We start from the raw sequence: 18190 nt of genomic DNA on the forward strand, positions 1-18190 counted from the left end.
GAGATCATAACACACGGTAAGCGAACTTACGCACAGAGCATACTCCTCACAATCTTCCCTCGCTCGTCTATGTCACGGATTGAGTGTCTCGCGCTCGATGGGACGCAGCCTCAAATTAGAGGAGCTGCATACGGTAGTTTCACGCAAATATCTGCCAACTCACTACTTCAAGCCATTTCTGGTAGTGTTATGTCGTGCCTTACGAGAACGGCGAACTGTGATCACAAAGTCAGGAGGAATAGCTGTGCAAATCGGCGACAAACCCGAACCAATTGTTACTGGACTCTTTTAATGAACGTCCCCCTCAAACGAAACGAATGACATCGTGGAATACTGTCGCTACAACGAAAACAATAAACTCTGATATTGCGTTGGACTTTACAATACATTTAGACGATTCCGGCATGCCCATCGACAAAGATCTTTTCAAGAAGACTGATACCACGCACCAGCAGAGATATGGACGGCACAAAGAGTGATCCACTTCGACTATCCTCCCATTTCATCTCTGAGAGAATGTCCGCGCGTTCGCCCTGAAGAAATTCCGATTTTTTTCCTCACTCAGACGAAATGGATCAGATTGAGGACGATTGGAAATCGACAGTAGCAGTAGACGATGTGGAAATGGTTGCCATTACTTCATCAGCAAGCGAAGACAGTGTTGTGTCCATAACTTCAACTTATCTTGAAAATCATGTTACACAACCACCAGCCCCAGCTCCAACCTTTCACAACTGCATATTGTCAACGTCTCGGAGGCTGTCAAAAATGAAGCACAGGGCCAATTTTGAGCCAGGAGTTTAAGTTGGCAACAGCGTGCAGGCAACAAAACTACGTTGCAAAAAAAAAAAAATAGTCTTCCGCCCTCCTATGCCCACAACCCAGCGGCAAAACAACGCTTTGAGCAGTTACAAAGGTGATTGCGACTTAATTCATGCGGAACGCACAAAATCCGTAAAGAAAAAGCGACTGATCAAGAGCGTCCAAATCTATTTACGGGAACGCAGTATTCGGGACTTCGATCACTAACACAAAAGTAAGACGCTAATGTTTCATTGTTTACCATTGTCCTGCCTCGGCAGCCAATCTAGAAAAACGTTACCTTTTTAGTCCGGTAGTTCGGGAGTTGTAATTTCAAGACCATAAAACTTTCATCGTTGGCATTCATTAAATATGAAGTCATGGACTCACAATTGCTCGACCTGTACACCAATGAAAATGCGACATTGTTTTTAGTACAGTAAGTAAATCTTACATTGCCACGTCCGAACAAAAGAAACGTAGTTCAAACTTGGGTTTCTGGTCGGCAAGTTTACATTCACTGTAAAGCAAACTTGGTCATCTGCTCTCTCAACAATAGCGTCTGACGAAGGAAGATCAGCGCACGACAGCTTCACTGTGCAATTGAATTTCCCGGCGAGCCGCCCGATAGTGTTGCATCCGGCAATCGAATTCATGGCAATTCCTCCCGTCCGCGTATTCCTCGGACTGCTGAACATTTTCGTGTGGTACGCTGCCAATGGAATGAATGGTGTCGCAATGCAGCAGTACGCTGGAAATTTACGGGATGCAAACATGTCGCTACCGCTAGCGGTTGTAGCAGCCTTGTCTGTCACGTATATGCAACTTGTCGCTGGGGCTCTCCTCGGTTTTTTCATTTTGCGCGTCTTCTACGCGGTAAACCTGGGTGCCTTGCTAGAAAGACCATGGTCTCATTGGATGGGATTTTTGCACGCGGCTGGCTCCGTTTTTACGAACGCTGGATTCCTCTACGGATCTGCTTCTTTGGTACAAGTCATCAAATTATTGGAACCTTTCCAGACATTGCTGTGGGGACGCTTACTGGGGTCGGAAGACACCAATTCGTTGCAATACATAGCTAGTATGTCCTTGGTGGTGGGTGGGGCTATTTCGTTGGTGCGTTCGCGACCCAATCCTCCTCATCCCGTCGCCGTCCTCAGTGCCATACTTTCGGGATGCACGTTGTCCTTACGCAACGTTTTGCAGCGCGGACAGGTGGTGGCTGCGGAAAGTTATGACGGAGGCAGTATCGTACAAACATCGGTTGTCCAGTTCACTCTCCTTTCCTTCTACGCGAGTATGTGGGCAGTAGCTTTGGCAGCACTGCTTCACGGTTTGTTTGGAATTCTTGGCTTGGATGTTTCCGTCAGCGCCTGGTATGAACATATTCAACCGAGTACAATCTTTTGGCACCCACTGTACAATATGACGTCAGTTACGACCTTAGCCTTCTGCTCTGCTTTAACACACTCCCTTTTGAACGCTGGTAAGCGCATTGCCTCAATCATTCTGGCTATTGTTTGGTTTCGAGAAGGCTACAGTTTGGACACCGTAACGGGCCTCGTCGTTGTTTCTATTGGCGGATGCTGGTACACTCTGGACCGCAAGAAGGGCAATGGAACGAAACACAAATCGGCTCCGCTGCAGGAATCGCTTGTCAAAATTATAGCTGCCGTCGCGATTCTGGTACTGCTGTACATTCTGCCACTAGCGGCCACTATTTTCGACAGTATGAGCATTCCAGTGGAGACACCTGTGGAAGGATGACTGACTTACAGTTAAGAGATTAATTAAGTCATTCATGTACATCTTGGCTTCGACAAAATAGGCCGGAAGAAGTTTAGGTCCATCGTCCGTGTTAAAGTGTTCTATTTCGTGATATTTAGCTACGGAATCAGACGAAAGGCGTCAAAACAGTACATGGAGAAGGAAACGTGGGCAGCCTTTTGCCCTATAGCTGATAATTGATTCAATATTGAGATAAGTGGATGGGTACGTCAGATGAGAGGGCTGTCTGGGATGTCTACAGAGGTTGCGCCGAGCAGAGATACAAAACTTGAGAATTGATGCGCGGGTAAATGTATAGCTCGGAAACAGCAGAATGCGAAGACTTGAAGCGGTGGAATGATCGGTTCTGTGCAACAGAGGAATTTTCGAGGTTTTGGTTGGAGATTGTAGAAGTTGCGACATCGTGTCACTTTGTATATAGTGGGTAAAAGGGCGTTGGTCAGGGTTGCCCCTTGGCCTTTTTGTAGCGCGGTTCCTTGAGAAAGGCATCGTCGAGAGCGCCAAAGACGCCGTCGACAATATCTGCGCACTGATCGGCAGAGAATTCGGAAACACCCTTCTCGGAATCGTCAGTGTCCTCCAGGTAGGGATCCACTGTAGGGATCTCCAAGGTCAAAGGTGGCACACCGTGTCTTGGGGACATCAGGCCGGACAGATCTGGCGAAACAACCGGGAGTTCGGCAGCGGCATTGCTGAGAAGTTCAAGCGGGTTAACGAGCTTGGCCCTCAGATTCGTCGAATTTTGTCTGGGGATGGGTTGCGGAGGGGGTGGTGGTGGCGGCATAGCGAGATAGCTGTCACCGCGTTGGATACTCTTGGGCTCTTCCGGAATGCAAAAGGCGTTGTTGGCGATCTCCACTACCGCGGCCACAATACAAGACGCGCGGTCCATCATCTCCGATAGAAGTGCATCCACATTCAACGAGACCGAGACTTGAGAAAGAATCTGCTTTTCGCCAACCATTGCTGTTGACACAATCGAGGCACAAATCTATTGGTGAGTACGTACGCTGCGTGTTGAGGTAGCCATCGCAAAGTCTCGAGGGCAAAAGGCAAAAGCGACTTACCCGCAATCGTTCCCGGGGCGGAAAAGGCAACGGAGACCATCTCATCGGTGGCCAGAGGACGCGGGATCATCAGCGACATTTCGACGTAAAACGAAAGAGGAAACGAGTAGTGATCGCCTTCCTGAACGCCCTCGACTTCCGCCACATCAAAGCGCGTGGAGACTCGCGAAACGGTGATCTTACCGCCAACATCCAAGAGTGTCTCCAGCTTTTGCTCCACGCTGAACATGCCCATCTCGTTGGTCTTTTCATCGGCGACGGCCATTGCGTGTCGTGCCAGAAAGCTCGCGTAGGCACGCAGGCGGCTGTCGATGAGCACGGTGAAGGATTGATACGCGTTTTCAAGAATCTGCTGCGACAGCTGCGGCAATGAGTCCGTTTGGAAGACGGGATTGGAAGCACCCTGGCTGGTTTGCGGTTTCATGCTGGAAGAGCAATGGTAGTTGGCCCGCCGCAAGACAACGGGACGCGAGAGGAGGGCAATGGCCAAGTCATGCGCAGTTTGACGAGTGCGGTGATCGACGCTCGTATGCTTTTCGTGAACGAGCGATATGGAAGGACATTGGAGGCTAAAGTGAGACATTTGGGGCGTGTCGGGCAGAATGCCGCACTCTCGGAGCCTGTCAACGGAACCCGAGCACGAGCAGATGTTCTTTTCGGCTTCGCGAAGGAAGGAAGCACCCAAAAGCTGTCCTACTACGCTTAAGGCATGTTCCGCAGAGACTGCAGGTTCTCCAGATCCCGTAGGCTCTGGAGATACAGCGATCATGGTCCCAATTGGAAGCCTCTAGAAAAACCAAGGACGAACCGTGCTGACACGGAAGACTTGTGTGATTTTGTGTTCGCGCTCCAGGCCGCTTCGTTTCTTTGCCAATCGCGACTTGAGACGAATTTTGTTTGGTATATATAGAAAGGCAAAGCCGCTGTTCTTCCTTGGAATTCTCCCAACCGCGTGCGCTGTCCGTCACCATCTGGTGCTGCCCTCCAGTGTGTCTTTGGTGTGACACTTCAACACGGGTTCCCCCTGAAATGCGTCAGTTCCGCGCGTAGCCGCCCCTCTAAAAACCCCTATAGATCGAAAAGAAACCCCCCATTAATGAGGAAAATACAGAAAAGTAGACTACGGGACCCTTCAGATTCGCTGAAATAGCGTAGGGACAGTACCGCTTTCGAATGTTGTTGTTCCCTGGTATCCCAGTTCTAAGGGATAGCAGAAGCCCATTCCCCTTGAACGTCGAAAGGGTCATTGCGAATCCGAATTTCCCTTGAACCACGCAAATGGTATCTTTCGTTTCAACTGTTAGGTGGCTGCAACGTGGTTGCGGCATCGGGGAAATGGCTTAGTTTATACAGGACGGTATTCCCCCTATCGCTTGACACCCAGTGTCAGCTGGTCGCTCCCGTTCAAATATACAAAAGTTTCTCAAAAAATGTCAAACTTCGGTGACGTCGGCATGTTGATGCCGAATCGTCCTCCAACAACCGATATGAGAACGAGAACACCTTGTGAGTGGCAGCCGGTGCTGGACTGCACCCACCGGCCATCTGTGGACGACCCCAAAAATATGGCTTCCCTCATTGGAGGACTGTCTGTGCTGCGCAGGTCTGGTCCCACTACCTTGAAATTCGAATCTAGCTCTAGCTTGAATTTTGAACAATAATAGTTCGAAAGTTTTGTGCGCCGTGGTCCTGTGGACCGTGCACCACCGGGAATCACTGTCCGCATCCACGTGGAAGAATCGAGAAACACGAAAACGTCGTGTGGTGTTTTGGTGCGTGACGGTGAGAGTGCGCACAGTGTGGCGTTCGGGTCTCCGATGGATGAAACCCGTACACCCCAACAAGAAGGACAACGTAGTAAGCCAAACTCGTGACAAGCTCCCGTACGCTCATGCCCATTCCAAGCAATACCAAACATGCCTACGTCGTTTACAATGAACCCCGCACGGAGTCGACATGGACAGCTGCACCGTTCTAGCGTGAGAAAAGCGCTTCTTCCGTTGCTGGTGTCGATGGTGCACGCGGGTCGATTGCCGTTGGGAATTCTCCTTTCGTCGCCGTCGGCTTTTTCGGAAATAAGAACGAATAGTGAATCAGCGTTAGGCACAGTACGGCACCAGTTACACAACGAAGCCTTTGGTGGGTCCGGAGACCAAACGCGGTTCAGATATCCGGGTCGAAAAGGACCGCTTTGCGCTGTCACCAAGTTGCGAGGAGGTGATGTTTCCGACGGGGAAGACGAATCTTACGACAGTGACGGGGAAGATACCAATGATTCGGATGAAGAGGAGGAAGCTGAGATTGCCGCGGTACCGGAGTCTCGAGATCCACAAAGCGAACCAGAAGACGAATCCGAGGCCCATCCTTTATCTTCGGTCATTTCTATGGAACCGGTACCAATCACCATCAAAACATCGTTAGGTACCAAGGCTCTAGACCACATAGTAGAGCTGACGGTACATCGCTCGAGGAATATTGCTTCGCTTAAACTGAGTGCTAGTCGCCAGCTACCAGGACGGCCACCAGTTTCTGTGATGCACATGTTGCTCAACGGAAAAGTATTGAGTGACGAAATGCTACTGGACGAGTTGATTGATGACGACGACGAGAAAGACGATACCGACGGTACTGGTAGTGAAAGCCAGCTCACTTTAACGTTGGATATGCTACCACCTGTCGATCCCAAATTTGTCGGCCAACTAGAGTCACAAATGAAGGATATGACCACCGCAGAGCTGTTGGGAACATTCGCTGCCAATGAGGCTGCATTGTACCAGAACGCGGCACTCTTGCTTGCCGAGCAAATGGAGCCAGTATACGACGATGATCAAGTGGAGGTAGGCATTTCCGAGGTGGCGACACACCCACCGCCGCTCGTGAACGTGCAAGTTCGCGAGCAAGCAGCACGCATCCGTCGAGACTTGGAAAGTAAAATCTTGGCTTCGGAGCACTCGCAAAAGATTCTCGCTGACCCTTTGCCCCCTTCCGCCAAACTAGCAGATCTACAACGTGTCGAGCGTCGTGGCCAACGGGTTCGACGAGTCGCGGGATCGGGTGGCGTAACGACCGGCTTGAAACGATCGATTCAAAAAAATCTGAACGTACACTGGGGTGACGCTATACGGAATTTTTGTCTCTTTTTGTTCTTTGGATACTTTGGTGGGCGTACACCCGTAAGTCGGGCTATTCTGTTGCTGGGTGCACCAAGCGTCTTTGTGCTACAGGCACGGCCCGTCAAACTGTGGATCAAATGTCTCATGTACGCAATGCTCGACCATCCGCCTGGAATTTTCTTGAGTTTGCTGCCCGCCCCCCAACAGGCCATTTTGAGTCTGAATGTGGGCGAGGAAATGAAAACTATTTATGGTAATACACTGACCAACACGGTGGTGAACGAGGTTGATGCAGAGCCGGAAGAACTGGCAGACCTGTACGAAATGACCGACGTAATAATTGACGGCGAAGATGATGACGAGTTCTATGCTGTCGACGAATACGAAAGTAGCTATGATGATGACGACGAGTAATTATGTATACTAATTGCTGTTTCGAAATCGCTGCGGTTTTCCACTCCGTTTGTCTTTGTCTTGCTGTTCCTCATGACCTATAATGAACCCGAAGGATTAACTTCCTGTTAACGAATGATAGAATGGTAGGTAGACTCTTTCAATACCCTTTACCACTGTCGTGGGTTCACGCGAACCGTCATTTCCCCCTCCTGCATGCCAAACCCAACTATGGCTTTGCACGCCAATCGCCAACGTGGATTGTCCGCCAGCATTTGCTTTTCAGCGAGGCGTTGTGGATTGAGCAAGTTGATACCGCTTGTTACAGACACGCTACAGGTACGACACAGTCCACCGGCGCCACAATTGCCGCCGTTCTTGCTGTCAAAACGCTTTGCCAAGGGGTCGTTGAGTTTGACTCCGCGAATGAGCATGCCTTGTCTCAAGTTTTCCCCTGCAAAGAGTTCAATTGTTTCATCCTCAGCGTCTTCTTGACTAGGAGGGTATTGCAGTTTGATGGTCACTTTAGGCTTTCGGCGCAGTCGTTTGAGTAACACCGAATAAAATTCGTCGTACGATGAGGATGAACTCAAAGATGATGATGTCGTTCGAGGAGGTAGCGTTTGCAACGCTCGAACCGTCGCCTCATATCCGAGGCATTCCGTCGATACAGAGACTTCCTGGATTGTCTCCGCCACTGCTTGCTTTTTGTTTAGATTTGATTTTTGCTTGCGTACCACTGATACTTTCGAGATGGAATCGCCCGGAAGTATGTCTTTCTCCATTGCTGCACCGCCCTCTACAAGGCCGGAGACCACCGTAATTCCCAGGCCGTCGTCTCGTCCTCCTGCCAGTTCTACCAGCTCCAAGCCCAAACCGCTTTGCGTTCGAGGAAAAACCACAGGCACGATGTCAACGTAAAGTTCACCGTCCGACTTGCATCCCAACCGTAACCCCACTTCGTTTTCGCCCACCTTTTGGACCATATTAGCCGTCCATTCTTGCTCGATCCGTGACAGCGAATCGAGATTGTACTGATTCAAGTCCACCATTGACTCTCCAGTACCTTGCAAAATTTGCGTCGCCACATTCTTGGCTGTCTTGCCGAAGGGCGTAGAAAGACAATGGCACGCAGGAGGTAGCAGGTAGAGTACGAAGAAAAGATGAAGCGAGACAACCCCGAAAATCACCCGTTGGTACTTGCATATTTGGATGTTATGCGTATAACTGATCCTCCTTTCCATTGAGAGCTTTCCAAAAAAATCTTATTAGGGGAAACAAAGGATGAAATGTGTCTAGTGGCAATGTTAGATGCATCGATAACCTCCACAAAATTACTCCTTGATCAATCGAAGTAACGAACGGAAATGAGAAAATGTGACACCCCGAGGCTTGAAGAACTACCCGGAAACCAGTTCGAGAATGTGACGTCTGAGGATCGAAGTACCCGGAATTGACGCCTTTTTTTGTCTGTTCAAGCCCAGTACTAAAACAGTTCCGTCATGTAACAATTTACATAGGGATATCGACCCTGGGAGAATGTACGGGAGGAAACAACAAAAGAAAAGGTTGGAAGGAGCATTGATTGTATCGCTCTGTATTGTAACAGTTAAGACAATCCCAAGAAAGGTGACTCAACGCGATGCTTGATGACTTCGGAAACGCTAGCGAAGTCGCCATCTTTTGGGACTACGAGAACGTTCCCGTACCATCTTGGTGTAAAGTGGCTTCAGAAGCTTCCAAGGCAATTGTTAACTCGGTTTCGGAACAAGGTCGAATAGTGGATCGGCGGCTGTATTTTGATTTTTCAAATCAAGAGCAAGGCAACAGATGGAGCGGGCTAGATTCCAGTGGGTTTGATCTCGTGAATACGCCGCAGCGAAACCAGAAGGAGACGCTCGATAAGAAAATGATTGCTGATGTCTTGCTCTTTTGCTGGGATAGTGCGACGCGAAACCAGGGCACGAACAAAGGATCATGCGTTGTTCTGGTCACGAGCGATGGAGATTATGCTTATACATTGAATAAGCTTCGTGATCGAGGGGTTTCCAGCGTAGTGATCTACGGCCACGGTAATGTGGCTGATATTTTGATCAGCAGCGCAGATGTTGCTCTTAGCCTAAAGCATGATGTTCTCAAGCATCTTAGACCACCGTTGGCGCTACCAAATGGTCGCCCCAAAAATGTCCAAGACAAAACCGTTTCAAGAAATCCGCATTTGAAGATTGTGAACGGAAAGCCTGCTTACCATCTAGACTCCAGGGTTGTGCCAAGAAAACCAACGCAGCAATCTGAAAGCCAGGCATCAAAGCGAACCTTCGATTGCAACGACAAATCCACCACACATTGCTCTGGATCGAACTTGAAAACAGGCATGACATCAGCAAACGATGCAGGAGCAGCAAATAAGCATCCAAACATCAAATATGTGGCCAGCCCGGCAAAATTTACAATGCAGCGGGACGCTATACTTTTGTGCCAGTCATTGGCTGATTTGGCAGTGAGCACAGCCATAGCTCCAGAGCAACAATGGGTATCTGAAAGCCAAGCTGGACAGAGCTTCCAAAAAATTCTAAAGATCTGCAAGAAAGAAAAGGATTCCGATGGTGATGTGACGCAATGTTTTCAAAACGCATATTCCCTGGCCATCTTGCTTGGCTGGATCGAGGAGGGACGTCGTGGTTTAGGAGGCCAAAATGGCTATATAGCAGCTACATCATCACCTAGTAGAGAGAAAGAAACGACTGAAACATTTCTACGATTGACTCCTTATGGCATAAAGGTTGCAAGCAAGCGTGCATTAATTCTTCCCGTGAAGACAACAACGCTTGTACCCTCTAAAGCCTAACGTTCATTGCTTTTGTTTCAACCTTCTCTTTTGCGCACACTTTGGTACCCCCAACATTTTATACTTTGTTGCTCAGACCGATAACCGGAACGTTGGAGATGACTTCTACCGATTGCATCCGAAGATGATTTGCTATAATATACCCTGCATTGTACTTGAAAGTATGAGATGGATGTAGAGAATTCATTCTGCAAGAGGCTTGGATACTAAGAATTGGAGATTGCGATTGGCACGACAAAGGTGACAGCACTGCCAGTACATCTTTTATCAAAATGATTGAAACAAACTGTAAGACAAGCTCTTGCACCATAGTTCTTTCTAAATAATAGACAAGAAGTGTGGGCCGTCAGTGAAAAAGGAATTTGCTCGATGGCTTGGTGAGGATCCGACCCTTACATCAGTAATTTTCCGCAACAATTAGAGGTGCTTTGCTCTACTACAGCTTCCATGACTTTATCAGGAAGGTCGAGGACCAGAAATGTCATTTATAGCGGAGATATTGAAGTGGAAGAAAGGCAGCGGTTCTCTAGCTAGTTATCTATTTGAACAGGAACGCTACCACGGAAAAAATGGTGTAACACATTCATTTTTAGTCGCTTGGAGCTATTTCCCCAAAGAGGGCACTGACCATGAGAAGGTAGCTTGTCAGCAAAAGCGATTGGTGTATATTCCAGGAAGGGGTGGCGCATAAAACAAATGAAGGACTTGCACTGAAGCGTAGATAGCTAGGTAATTGGTAGGATATCTTGATCACTTCAACAGTCTTGCATTTACTGTTGTGTTAGGCAGATGCACTTCGTCAAGAAATTGGGGAGGTATCGGTACTCGATTTGATTGGCTGAGTAGCTCGTGGTTGCGTCTCCGACGAGCCAATGGCAAATTGTACTCTGTCAATCGATTAGGCGTTATATGAGATTCATACGGAAAGCGGAGGACACGCTTTCGGCTTTTTGTATCGAGTCGCATTCATCCTAACAGAAAGCAGACTTGATTGTGCACTACTCTCGTAGTAAAATCAATTCAGTCTACATTTGACACAGAGCGCTGGCAACTATTGGTTTGAGTCTACAGACTGACGCAAACGAAAACCGAGATGAGTTTGCAGCCACGAAGGCAACGGCGACGAGGATGTCGCCAGATTTCGTTGTTGTGCTTATACACGTTGCTGATTGCGATCGGATTGTTGGCCCATTCCGTGCACGGTCAACGTGCGGCTGTGAACTTGAGCCAGAAGATTCAGAACCGATTCGCCAAATCCGCAGGACGTGGAAATATCGTTGAAGGTGAGAACAAACCGACGCGTACAGACAAAAGTTCCATTGGAAAAACGTCTCGTTGGTTCCATGTTGCGGGCCTTTGGGAACCGGAGATTCCAGTAAACTCGCCAAACTTGATCGCTACTGTAGTGTTGGCTGCAATGATTCTGGCTGCTCTGGTCGTCTATTTGCCTCAACCGACAAAAAAAGATTTGCGAGTCGGAGTCCGGGACGGTGAGTCGGTTACATTCGACCTGCCTCCGATACATTTGTGGACCATCGCGTTGCTACATCACTTCTTGTACCCCGAAGTGGCATAGGAATTCATTCATGACATATGCAAAACTACCGCTTACACTGCCTTTGCGTATAAATCAATAGATGAACTTAAGATTGAGGGTGGCAATGTGGTAGACACTGAACCGATTGATTTGGCCTTTGAAGGATTAACGTTAGAGTTGGAAACCAAGTCGGGTGAGGTCCGAACCATACTCGACGGCGTCCGTGGTCGAGCCCAGCCTGGCCGTATGCTGGCAGTCATGGGACCATCAGGTGCGGGAAAGTCCACGCTGATACACGCCTTAGTTGGGCGAGTCAAAGACAATACGAAATTGTCATTGTACGGTCGCAGGTACATCAACGGCGAACCCGTGTCTGGGGATTCACTCTTGCCGGCTGCTTTCATCGAACAAGACGTCAACTTCTTCCCGCACATGACGGTCCGTGAAACTCTCCACTTTCGTGTGGAATTGAAACTGGGAAGTTTACTGAGTAAGCATGCTCGAGACAAAATGGTGGACGGATTGATGGATCAATTAGGTTTGACGAAAGCTGCCGATACAGTTGTCGGAGACGCAAAGGTCCGCGGCATCTCGGGTGGAGAGCGCAAGCGTCTTTCCATCGCAGTGGAAATGATCTCAAGTCCTTCCGTTATTGTTCTAGACGAGCCCACAAGCGGCTTAGATAGCACTGCAGCTACTTCTTTGGTACAGACGCTTCGAGATTTAGCCGATTCCGGGAAGACAGTGATTGCTGTTATTCATCAGGTGCGTCTTTGGTTTCTTGCAAATGCCACGCTCACTCTTTGTTGTCCGATTCATCTCAACTGAAGATTGCTTGTCGTAATAGCCAAGTCAGCACGTCTTTGCAAAATTTGATGATCTGCTACTCGTTTCTGAAGGAAAGCTGATGTACTATGGCGAGCTACATGGGGTAAGATCCTATATGGAATCTTACGGACACCCAGCAACCGCAGAAATGGGAACCGCAGGTAAGTCTCTGAATTGATATCTGGACGTAAGGTTTATTCAGTATCGAGCTGATTCGACTGTTTTGAATGTCATGCAGAGCATATTCTAGATTGCATTTCACGGCTTCCAATTGAAGAGGAAACCAAAGATGAGATGAATTCACGTATGGAGCGACTTATTTACAAAGCAAACTCGAACCCATTGGATTTAGGTAAGATGGCAACAGACGACAACGGGACGACAGAGTTTACCATGGTTTCCCGCGGTGGCCCGAAAGCTGGCATAATTACTCAATTTCGAACACTTTTCAAACGCTCCTTTCGAGAGGTAATTCGTGGCAAAACAACGCTCATCTTAAAGACTGTCCAACAAATCTCGCTAGGAGTCATTTACGGCGGAATCTATTCGCTGGGCACAAACCAGGCCTCGATACAGGATCGCTTTGGTCTGCTTTCCTTGATTGCCATTGGATCAGCGAACATGGCTGTTGCGTCTACAATTCGATCCTTTCCTCGGGAAAAGGCTATAGTTTCGAACGAAATCGCTTCAAAGATGTACCGCACTCTTCCATACTTCATTGGTAAAGCACTTTCGGAGCTGCCATTAGTGGCTGTTTTTAACGGTATTTTTGGAACCATCGTGTACCATTTGACGGGTCTCAGTCGTATGAAAGGAAAATTCCGACGTTTTCTCGGCTTATTGACTACGCACGGTTTGGCATCCGAAGCAGTGGGTCTTGTTATCGGGGCCGTCAGTCCGAGTTCCGATGTTGCATTGGCTATCTTTCCTGCTGTTCTTGTATTGAACATTATCTTTGATGGCAAGAACATCTCCGAAGAGAACACACCGAGATTGCTGAGATGGATTCCTAAGATCGGCTTGATTCGATGGGGGTTTGAAGGGCTATGTGTCAATGAATTCGACCAATTGACTTTTGATACGAAAGGACCACGTCGAGGACCAGTCGCCAAGTTTGGGTCGGAAGCGTTGGATCGTTTTGGTTTGGGGACGAATACACTCGGCGATATCGTGAAAGCACAACTCTCCATCACGGTTGTTTCCTGGGCTCTTAGCTACATTGGTTTAACGTTGACGGGTCAAAAATATCTCAAGATGCAATCATTTAAAAGCGATTCGGATTGACTGTGAAAGGAAAAAAGAGTCTAAAAATTTGAAAGGTAGGAGGTTTACGTAAATGAAGGCTTTTGATTGCGTGAATGATACTCTGTTGTACTGAGACACCCAAATATTCGGGAGAACATAAATACTGTCAGTGACGATTCTTTTTATTATTGTCTGTAATCACTGGCTGTGATATATAACACGGCATACGGAGTTCATCCCACATATAGACGCGTTTAAACTCTGGTACCAATTTAGGTATTTGTTCGGTTAGATTGTGAATTGCGATTCGTAGTCAGACATTTTCTTATTTGCGTTTCTGTGAAGGGAAATATCAACTTTTCGATGTTCTGTCACTAGCACTATTCTTTTGCTTTCTATTGCCAACTCATAGGCTGGAAACGCGCACTGTTCTTCTACATCGCTACTCTCATTTCATGGACAAACGCAACGTTTTTCTTTTACGGTGGCCGTATTGACTACCATGAACGAGGATAGCGCCTTCTATACCCTTGTCGGTGACAGTGGGCATATGGTAACACTTGTTTCCGCTGTAACTTTCGCCTGTGTAGTTATACGATACACTGATTCGGAGGACGACCGCATTTTTGATCCCCAGTGGAAACAAGAGGGGTTTTGTATCGCCAACTCCGCCACGCCATATTGGAACTCACACTATATGTGTCTCTACGTCGATACTGCAACCACAGTTTTGCTGGCATTGCTGTACTACGTAATTCACAAAACTCCTGGTTTAGAAAGTGCGAACTCGTTCATGTTCACGGGTATTCCGGCTGTTCTTGCGCACGGTATTGGGCATGGGGCGCTGGCCTCCGGTATGCGCACCTTAGGAGCAGCCGAAGTGGACAGGAAGCTGCCAATTGAATTCATGATGGAGCACTCGTTTCGAGATGCTCTGCTAGCATATATTCCTTTGACAATTTTCTGGTTGTGCTTGCTACGAGCAAGCATGCCTCATGTGAGACCCGGACATATACTACTGTTTGCCGTTATCGCAATTGGAGGGGGACATTTTGTGCCTTCCAATCTCGGCTTTACCTACGTACAAACTGTGCTGTTACTGGCCTTTTCAGCCAACCAGCTGGCCTCCCCGGTGAAGGATTTTGCATACGCCATATATCCGCTATTGGTGAGTGTGCCGCTAACCTTTGTTGGCTGGATGGAAAGCACGCAGTGTATCGCCTTTGTGAAAGATAATCTCTACGGACATGTGGTATACGATGCGTTCATTCCTTTTGCCATGTTTTGCTTCTACGTCATCTGCTACATCCAGACCAGCTCGAAGAGGAGAAGCCATAGTCTGACAACCAGCTCAACGAAAAAATCAGTTTAAAGCCGCTTGCTCCATCGCCATGCAGTCAGAACTTGGTCACGGCACCGTAACATTCTATTTATTTATTTTCGAACGAAAGAAGCTCGAAAACTGACTTACTATTTAACTGTAAACTTTTTCTGTCAATCTGTTAGCTTACACTGCGATTCAGGTAGGATGTTCGTACGCAGTAAGTATCGTTGCCTCGAACCCTATCGAACGCAAAATACGACTTCCAGTTCGCATCAAATGATTGACGACGCTGTGGAGAGGATCGTTTTGCGGATTGCGTTTGTAGAATCCAATCGACTATTGACCACACAATGGGAATGCTTCTTTACTAGAAGCAAAGCGCAATGAAATTGTCTGCTGATGCGGATGACAGAAAAAGTGGCTCGGCTTCGTTGCCACCGGCACCAACGCCGTTGCCTTCGCATTTCAAAACACAGCGCGATCAGGAATTGATTCGTCTCGCTCTACACCGATCACCCTTTTTCACCTGTCTCGATGCGGAGCAAGTAGAACGTGTGGTTCGCGCAGCAACTTTACTAACCTTTCAACCAGGTGAAATAGTTATATTAGAAGGGTGCGTGGATCGAGATGAAGAAGAGGAACGAATACGAACGGAACAACAAAACGAGTCTCGGAAAGTCGAATTAGATGTTGAGGGGGTGGCCGATCCAGACGAATATCTAGACGAATTGTACGAAACAGACGACGGGAAGCTATTCTTAGTGGGAAAGGAAGACGTTTCTAGTCCTGGAATTTGTGAAACAAAAGAAGAGCATTTATCCGTTAGGATAAAAGACGATGCCACGATGAACGAAAATCAGAAAGATGTGTTAGAAAACGAAAAAGAATCGAGGTCGTCCTCCTTATCCGATCCCCCACCCCCAGATAGTGGTGTTCCGCCTGCTATTTACATCATTCGGAACGGAAATGCGGATGTATGGTATCAGCATGTCAATCCAGCCTCTTTAGGGCCTGGTATGCTGTTCGGGGAGGGTGGATTTTTATTTGGGCGACAACATTCTGCTTCCGTGGTCGCATCGCAATCGAATCGAACGCTACCACTGGAAGTCTTTGTGTTGGATCGCCAAACCTTTCTACAGCATGTTCTGCCAAGCGACAATATGAGACATATCTTTCAGCAGTATGCTACACACGTGGACGAGTATGGCGAGGCATACATGAGTTTAGAGGATTTTGTGCGGGCCTGCGAGCCGCAACAAACACAAAGTACGCGTGACGACCCGGATCGACAGGACCCAAAGCAACAGAATCCATTGTTGGGTACACGATTAGCAAATACGTACCATATTCTGCGGGGAAGTGGCAACACAACATCGCCGAAATCACATCACCGCATCTCGTTGACAGACTTTTGCTTCTTTCAGTTACTCATGGCTCGACCCGACCCCGAAGTTGACATTGCCTTTTTACTCCTTGATGTTCGTAAACGTGGTCAAATATTTTTGTCGGATATCCAAAGATTTGTTCCACACCATGTGGATTTTAAGACGGAATTCTTCCAACGATACTTTGGACCGGACGAGAAGCAGAGTATTCGACCGACGCACTTTTCGCAATTTCTCGTTGAACTTCAACGTGAACTTGGAGCTCAAGCCTTTTTTCGTGCGATAAGAGAGCACGGAACACCCGAAGGCTTTTTACTGCCCGCGGACTTCGTACGCGTCCTAAAAACCGCCTGCGGATGGCGACTGCCGGCGGGAGTATCGGAACGACTGGAATCCCTTTACTGCCACGGTCCGATTCAAGCTGGCGAGAACACTGCACGTCTTTCCCTCCAAGCGGGATCGCTGAAAAATGCTTCCTTAGACAGTGTTCGTTCTTCCACCGAAAATTCTGTCATGGGCGACATGGCCTGGAGAGAGCAACGGCTGGGCGAACGGGCCTTTGGATTTGTTGACTTTGTAGCGTTTTCTGAAGTCTTAGGGAATCTGCCCGGTATTTGCCACCTGATTGATCGAGCTCAACGCGCAAAAAAGGGCGATCCAATATCACCGGACGACTTCAAAGTCGCAAATCGAGTATGGGGAGGCCAGTGGAGTCGTCGACAGGTTGATGTCGTCTTTTCCTTGTTTGATTTGGATCGTGATGGATATGTATCTCACGAAGACACGGTTAGTGTTTGTGGTTTGCAAGTGGCTCAGCGATTGGAAGCTGTCCCAGGCCGGACTGGTAAGCTCACATTTGCTCCACCACCCGAATTTCGGCCGGTCCCTGGTCCCGAGAGTAGTGACGCGATTAGCGACATTGACGGATCGGATGGCTGGGACAAAGGAACGATGTCTGGAAGGATTGGCTCTTGGATGCAACACTGGAGTTTAACCGCAATGGCAGGGTCGCTTGGCGTAGTTTTATTGTACCCGGCTGACCTAATCAAAACTCGTCTCATGAACCAACGAGTTATGCTTCATGGCAGTACAACTAGACGACTTTATCCATCTGTGCTCGCATGCGCTCAACATTCCATTCGAAAAGAGGGGTTTTTAGGCTTGTACCGTGGATTGCTTCCTCCTCTAGTGGGCGTAGCACCGGAGAAAGCCATCAAGCTTTATGTCAACGACTTACTGCGACAGGCGTTTGTGACGCACGACGACGAAACTGGCAAGCCCGAATTGAGCCTTCCATTTGAAGTGCTAGCCGGAGCATGTGCCGGTGCATGCCAGCTGCTAGTGACGAATCCGATGGAGATTTCCAAGATTCGTCTTCAACTGCAAGGCGAAACGGCGAGCCTCTTGCGAGCCAAAGGTCTGACGCCCCCTAATCCCCAGACATTTACCAGCGTTCTTCACGATCTCGGATTTCCTGGAGTATATCGTGGTGCCTCTGCCTGTTTGCTTAGAGATATCCCGTTCAGTGCCATTTACTTTCCAATCTATTCGTTCCTCAAGGAGGCAATGGTTGCTCGGAATGACTCTGGACAAGCGACTCCTATCGACTTGCTCTTGGCTGGCACTGTCGCTGGAGTGCCAGCAGCCTGGCTTACGACACCCGCTGATGTTATCAAAACGCGGATTCAAAGCATTCCGCGACCCGGCGAAGGATCGTATGCTGGTATTCGAGACTGCGCCACCAAACTTTATCACGATGAGGGCTTGCCTGCCTTGTTTCGCGGCGCTTCGATGCGGGTGCTACGCCTAGCGCCGCAGTTTGGTATTTCACTTTTGGCTTACGAACAACTCGCTAAACTGG

At 48.3% G+C, this 18190-nt stretch overlaps 7 protein-coding genes across 7 annotated transcripts; 5 read left to right on the forward strand and 2 right to left on the reverse strand.

Annotated features, from left to right (window-relative positions):
- Positions 1-1181: 1181 nt before the first annotated feature.
- Positions 1182-2568, forward strand: PHATRDRAFT_40492 (predicted protein; the record flags this gene model as incomplete). Its single annotated transcript, XM_002184444.1, has 3 exons — positions 1182-1240; positions 1285-1310; positions 1361-2568. The coding sequence occupies 3 exons, from the start codon at positions 1182-1184 to the stop codon at positions 2566-2568; spliced, it is 1293 nt and encodes a 430-aa protein (XP_002184480.1).
- A 75-nt stretch (positions 2569-2643) lies between these two features.
- On the reverse strand, positions 2644-4519 carry PHATRDRAFT_49722 (predicted protein). The gene is made up of 2 exons (XM_002184526.1): positions 3657-4519; positions 2644-3555 (listed from the first exon to the last, which is right to left on the reverse strand). Exons 1-2 carry the CDS (start codon positions 4423-4425, stop codon positions 3029-3031), a joined length of 1296 nt encoding a protein of 431 aa, XP_002184562.1. The 5' UTR covers positions 4426-4519; the 3' UTR covers positions 2644-3028.
- Positions 4520-5086: 567 nt separating this feature from the next.
- On the forward strand, positions 5087-7215 carry PHATRDRAFT_49723 (predicted protein; the record flags this gene model as incomplete). Its single annotated transcript, XM_002184445.1, has 3 exons — positions 5087-5248; positions 5321-5513; positions 5562-7215. The coding sequence occupies 3 exons, from the start codon at positions 5087-5089 to the stop codon at positions 7181-7183; spliced, it is 1977 nt and encodes a 658-aa protein (XP_002184481.1). The 3' UTR covers positions 7184-7215.
- A 74-nt stretch (positions 7216-7289) lies between these two features.
- PHATRDRAFT_49724 (predicted protein) lies at positions 7290-8427 on the reverse strand. The gene has a single exon (XM_002184527.1). The coding sequence runs from the start codon at positions 8404-8406 to the stop codon at positions 7333-7335; it is 1074 nt and encodes a 357-aa protein (XP_002184563.1). The 5' UTR covers positions 8407-8427; the 3' UTR covers positions 7290-7332.
- Positions 8428-8700: 273 nt separating this feature from the next.
- On the forward strand, positions 8701-10010 carry PHATRDRAFT_49725 (predicted protein; the record flags this gene model as incomplete). The annotated part of the gene is made up of 1 exon (XM_002184446.1): positions 8701-10010. Exon 1 carries the CDS (start codon positions 8805-8807, stop codon positions 10008-10010), a length of 1206 nt encoding a protein of 401 aa, XP_002184482.1. The 5' UTR covers positions 8701-8804.
- Positions 10011-10997: 987 nt separating this feature from the next.
- On the forward strand, positions 10998-13807 carry PHATRDRAFT_49726 (predicted protein). Its single transcript, XM_002184447.1, has 5 exons — positions 10998-11293; positions 11318-11500; positions 11648-12312; positions 12395-12536; positions 12614-13807. The coding sequence occupies exons 1-5, from the start codon at positions 11104-11106 to the stop codon at positions 13657-13659; spliced, it is 2226 nt and encodes a 741-aa protein (XP_002184483.1). The 5' UTR covers positions 10998-11103; the 3' UTR covers positions 13660-13807.
- A 3497-nt stretch (positions 13808-17304) lies between these two features.
- PHATRDRAFT_16210 (predicted protein) lies at positions 17305-18189 on the forward strand (the record flags this gene model as incomplete). The annotated part of the gene is made up of 1 exon (XM_002184448.1): positions 17305-18189. A coding segment is annotated over one exon (885 nt), but the record flags the coding sequence as incomplete, so codon positions are not given.
- Position 18190: the final 1 nt, after the last annotated feature.

The sequence above is a fragment of the Phaeodactylum tricornutum genome, chromosome 24 (assembly GCF_000150955.2).
Source record: "Phaeodactylum tricornutum CCAP 1055/1 chromosome 24, whole genome shotgun sequence".
NCBI lineage: Eukaryota > Bacillariophyta > Bacillariophyceae > Surirellales > Neidiaceae > Phaeodactylum > Phaeodactylum tricornutum.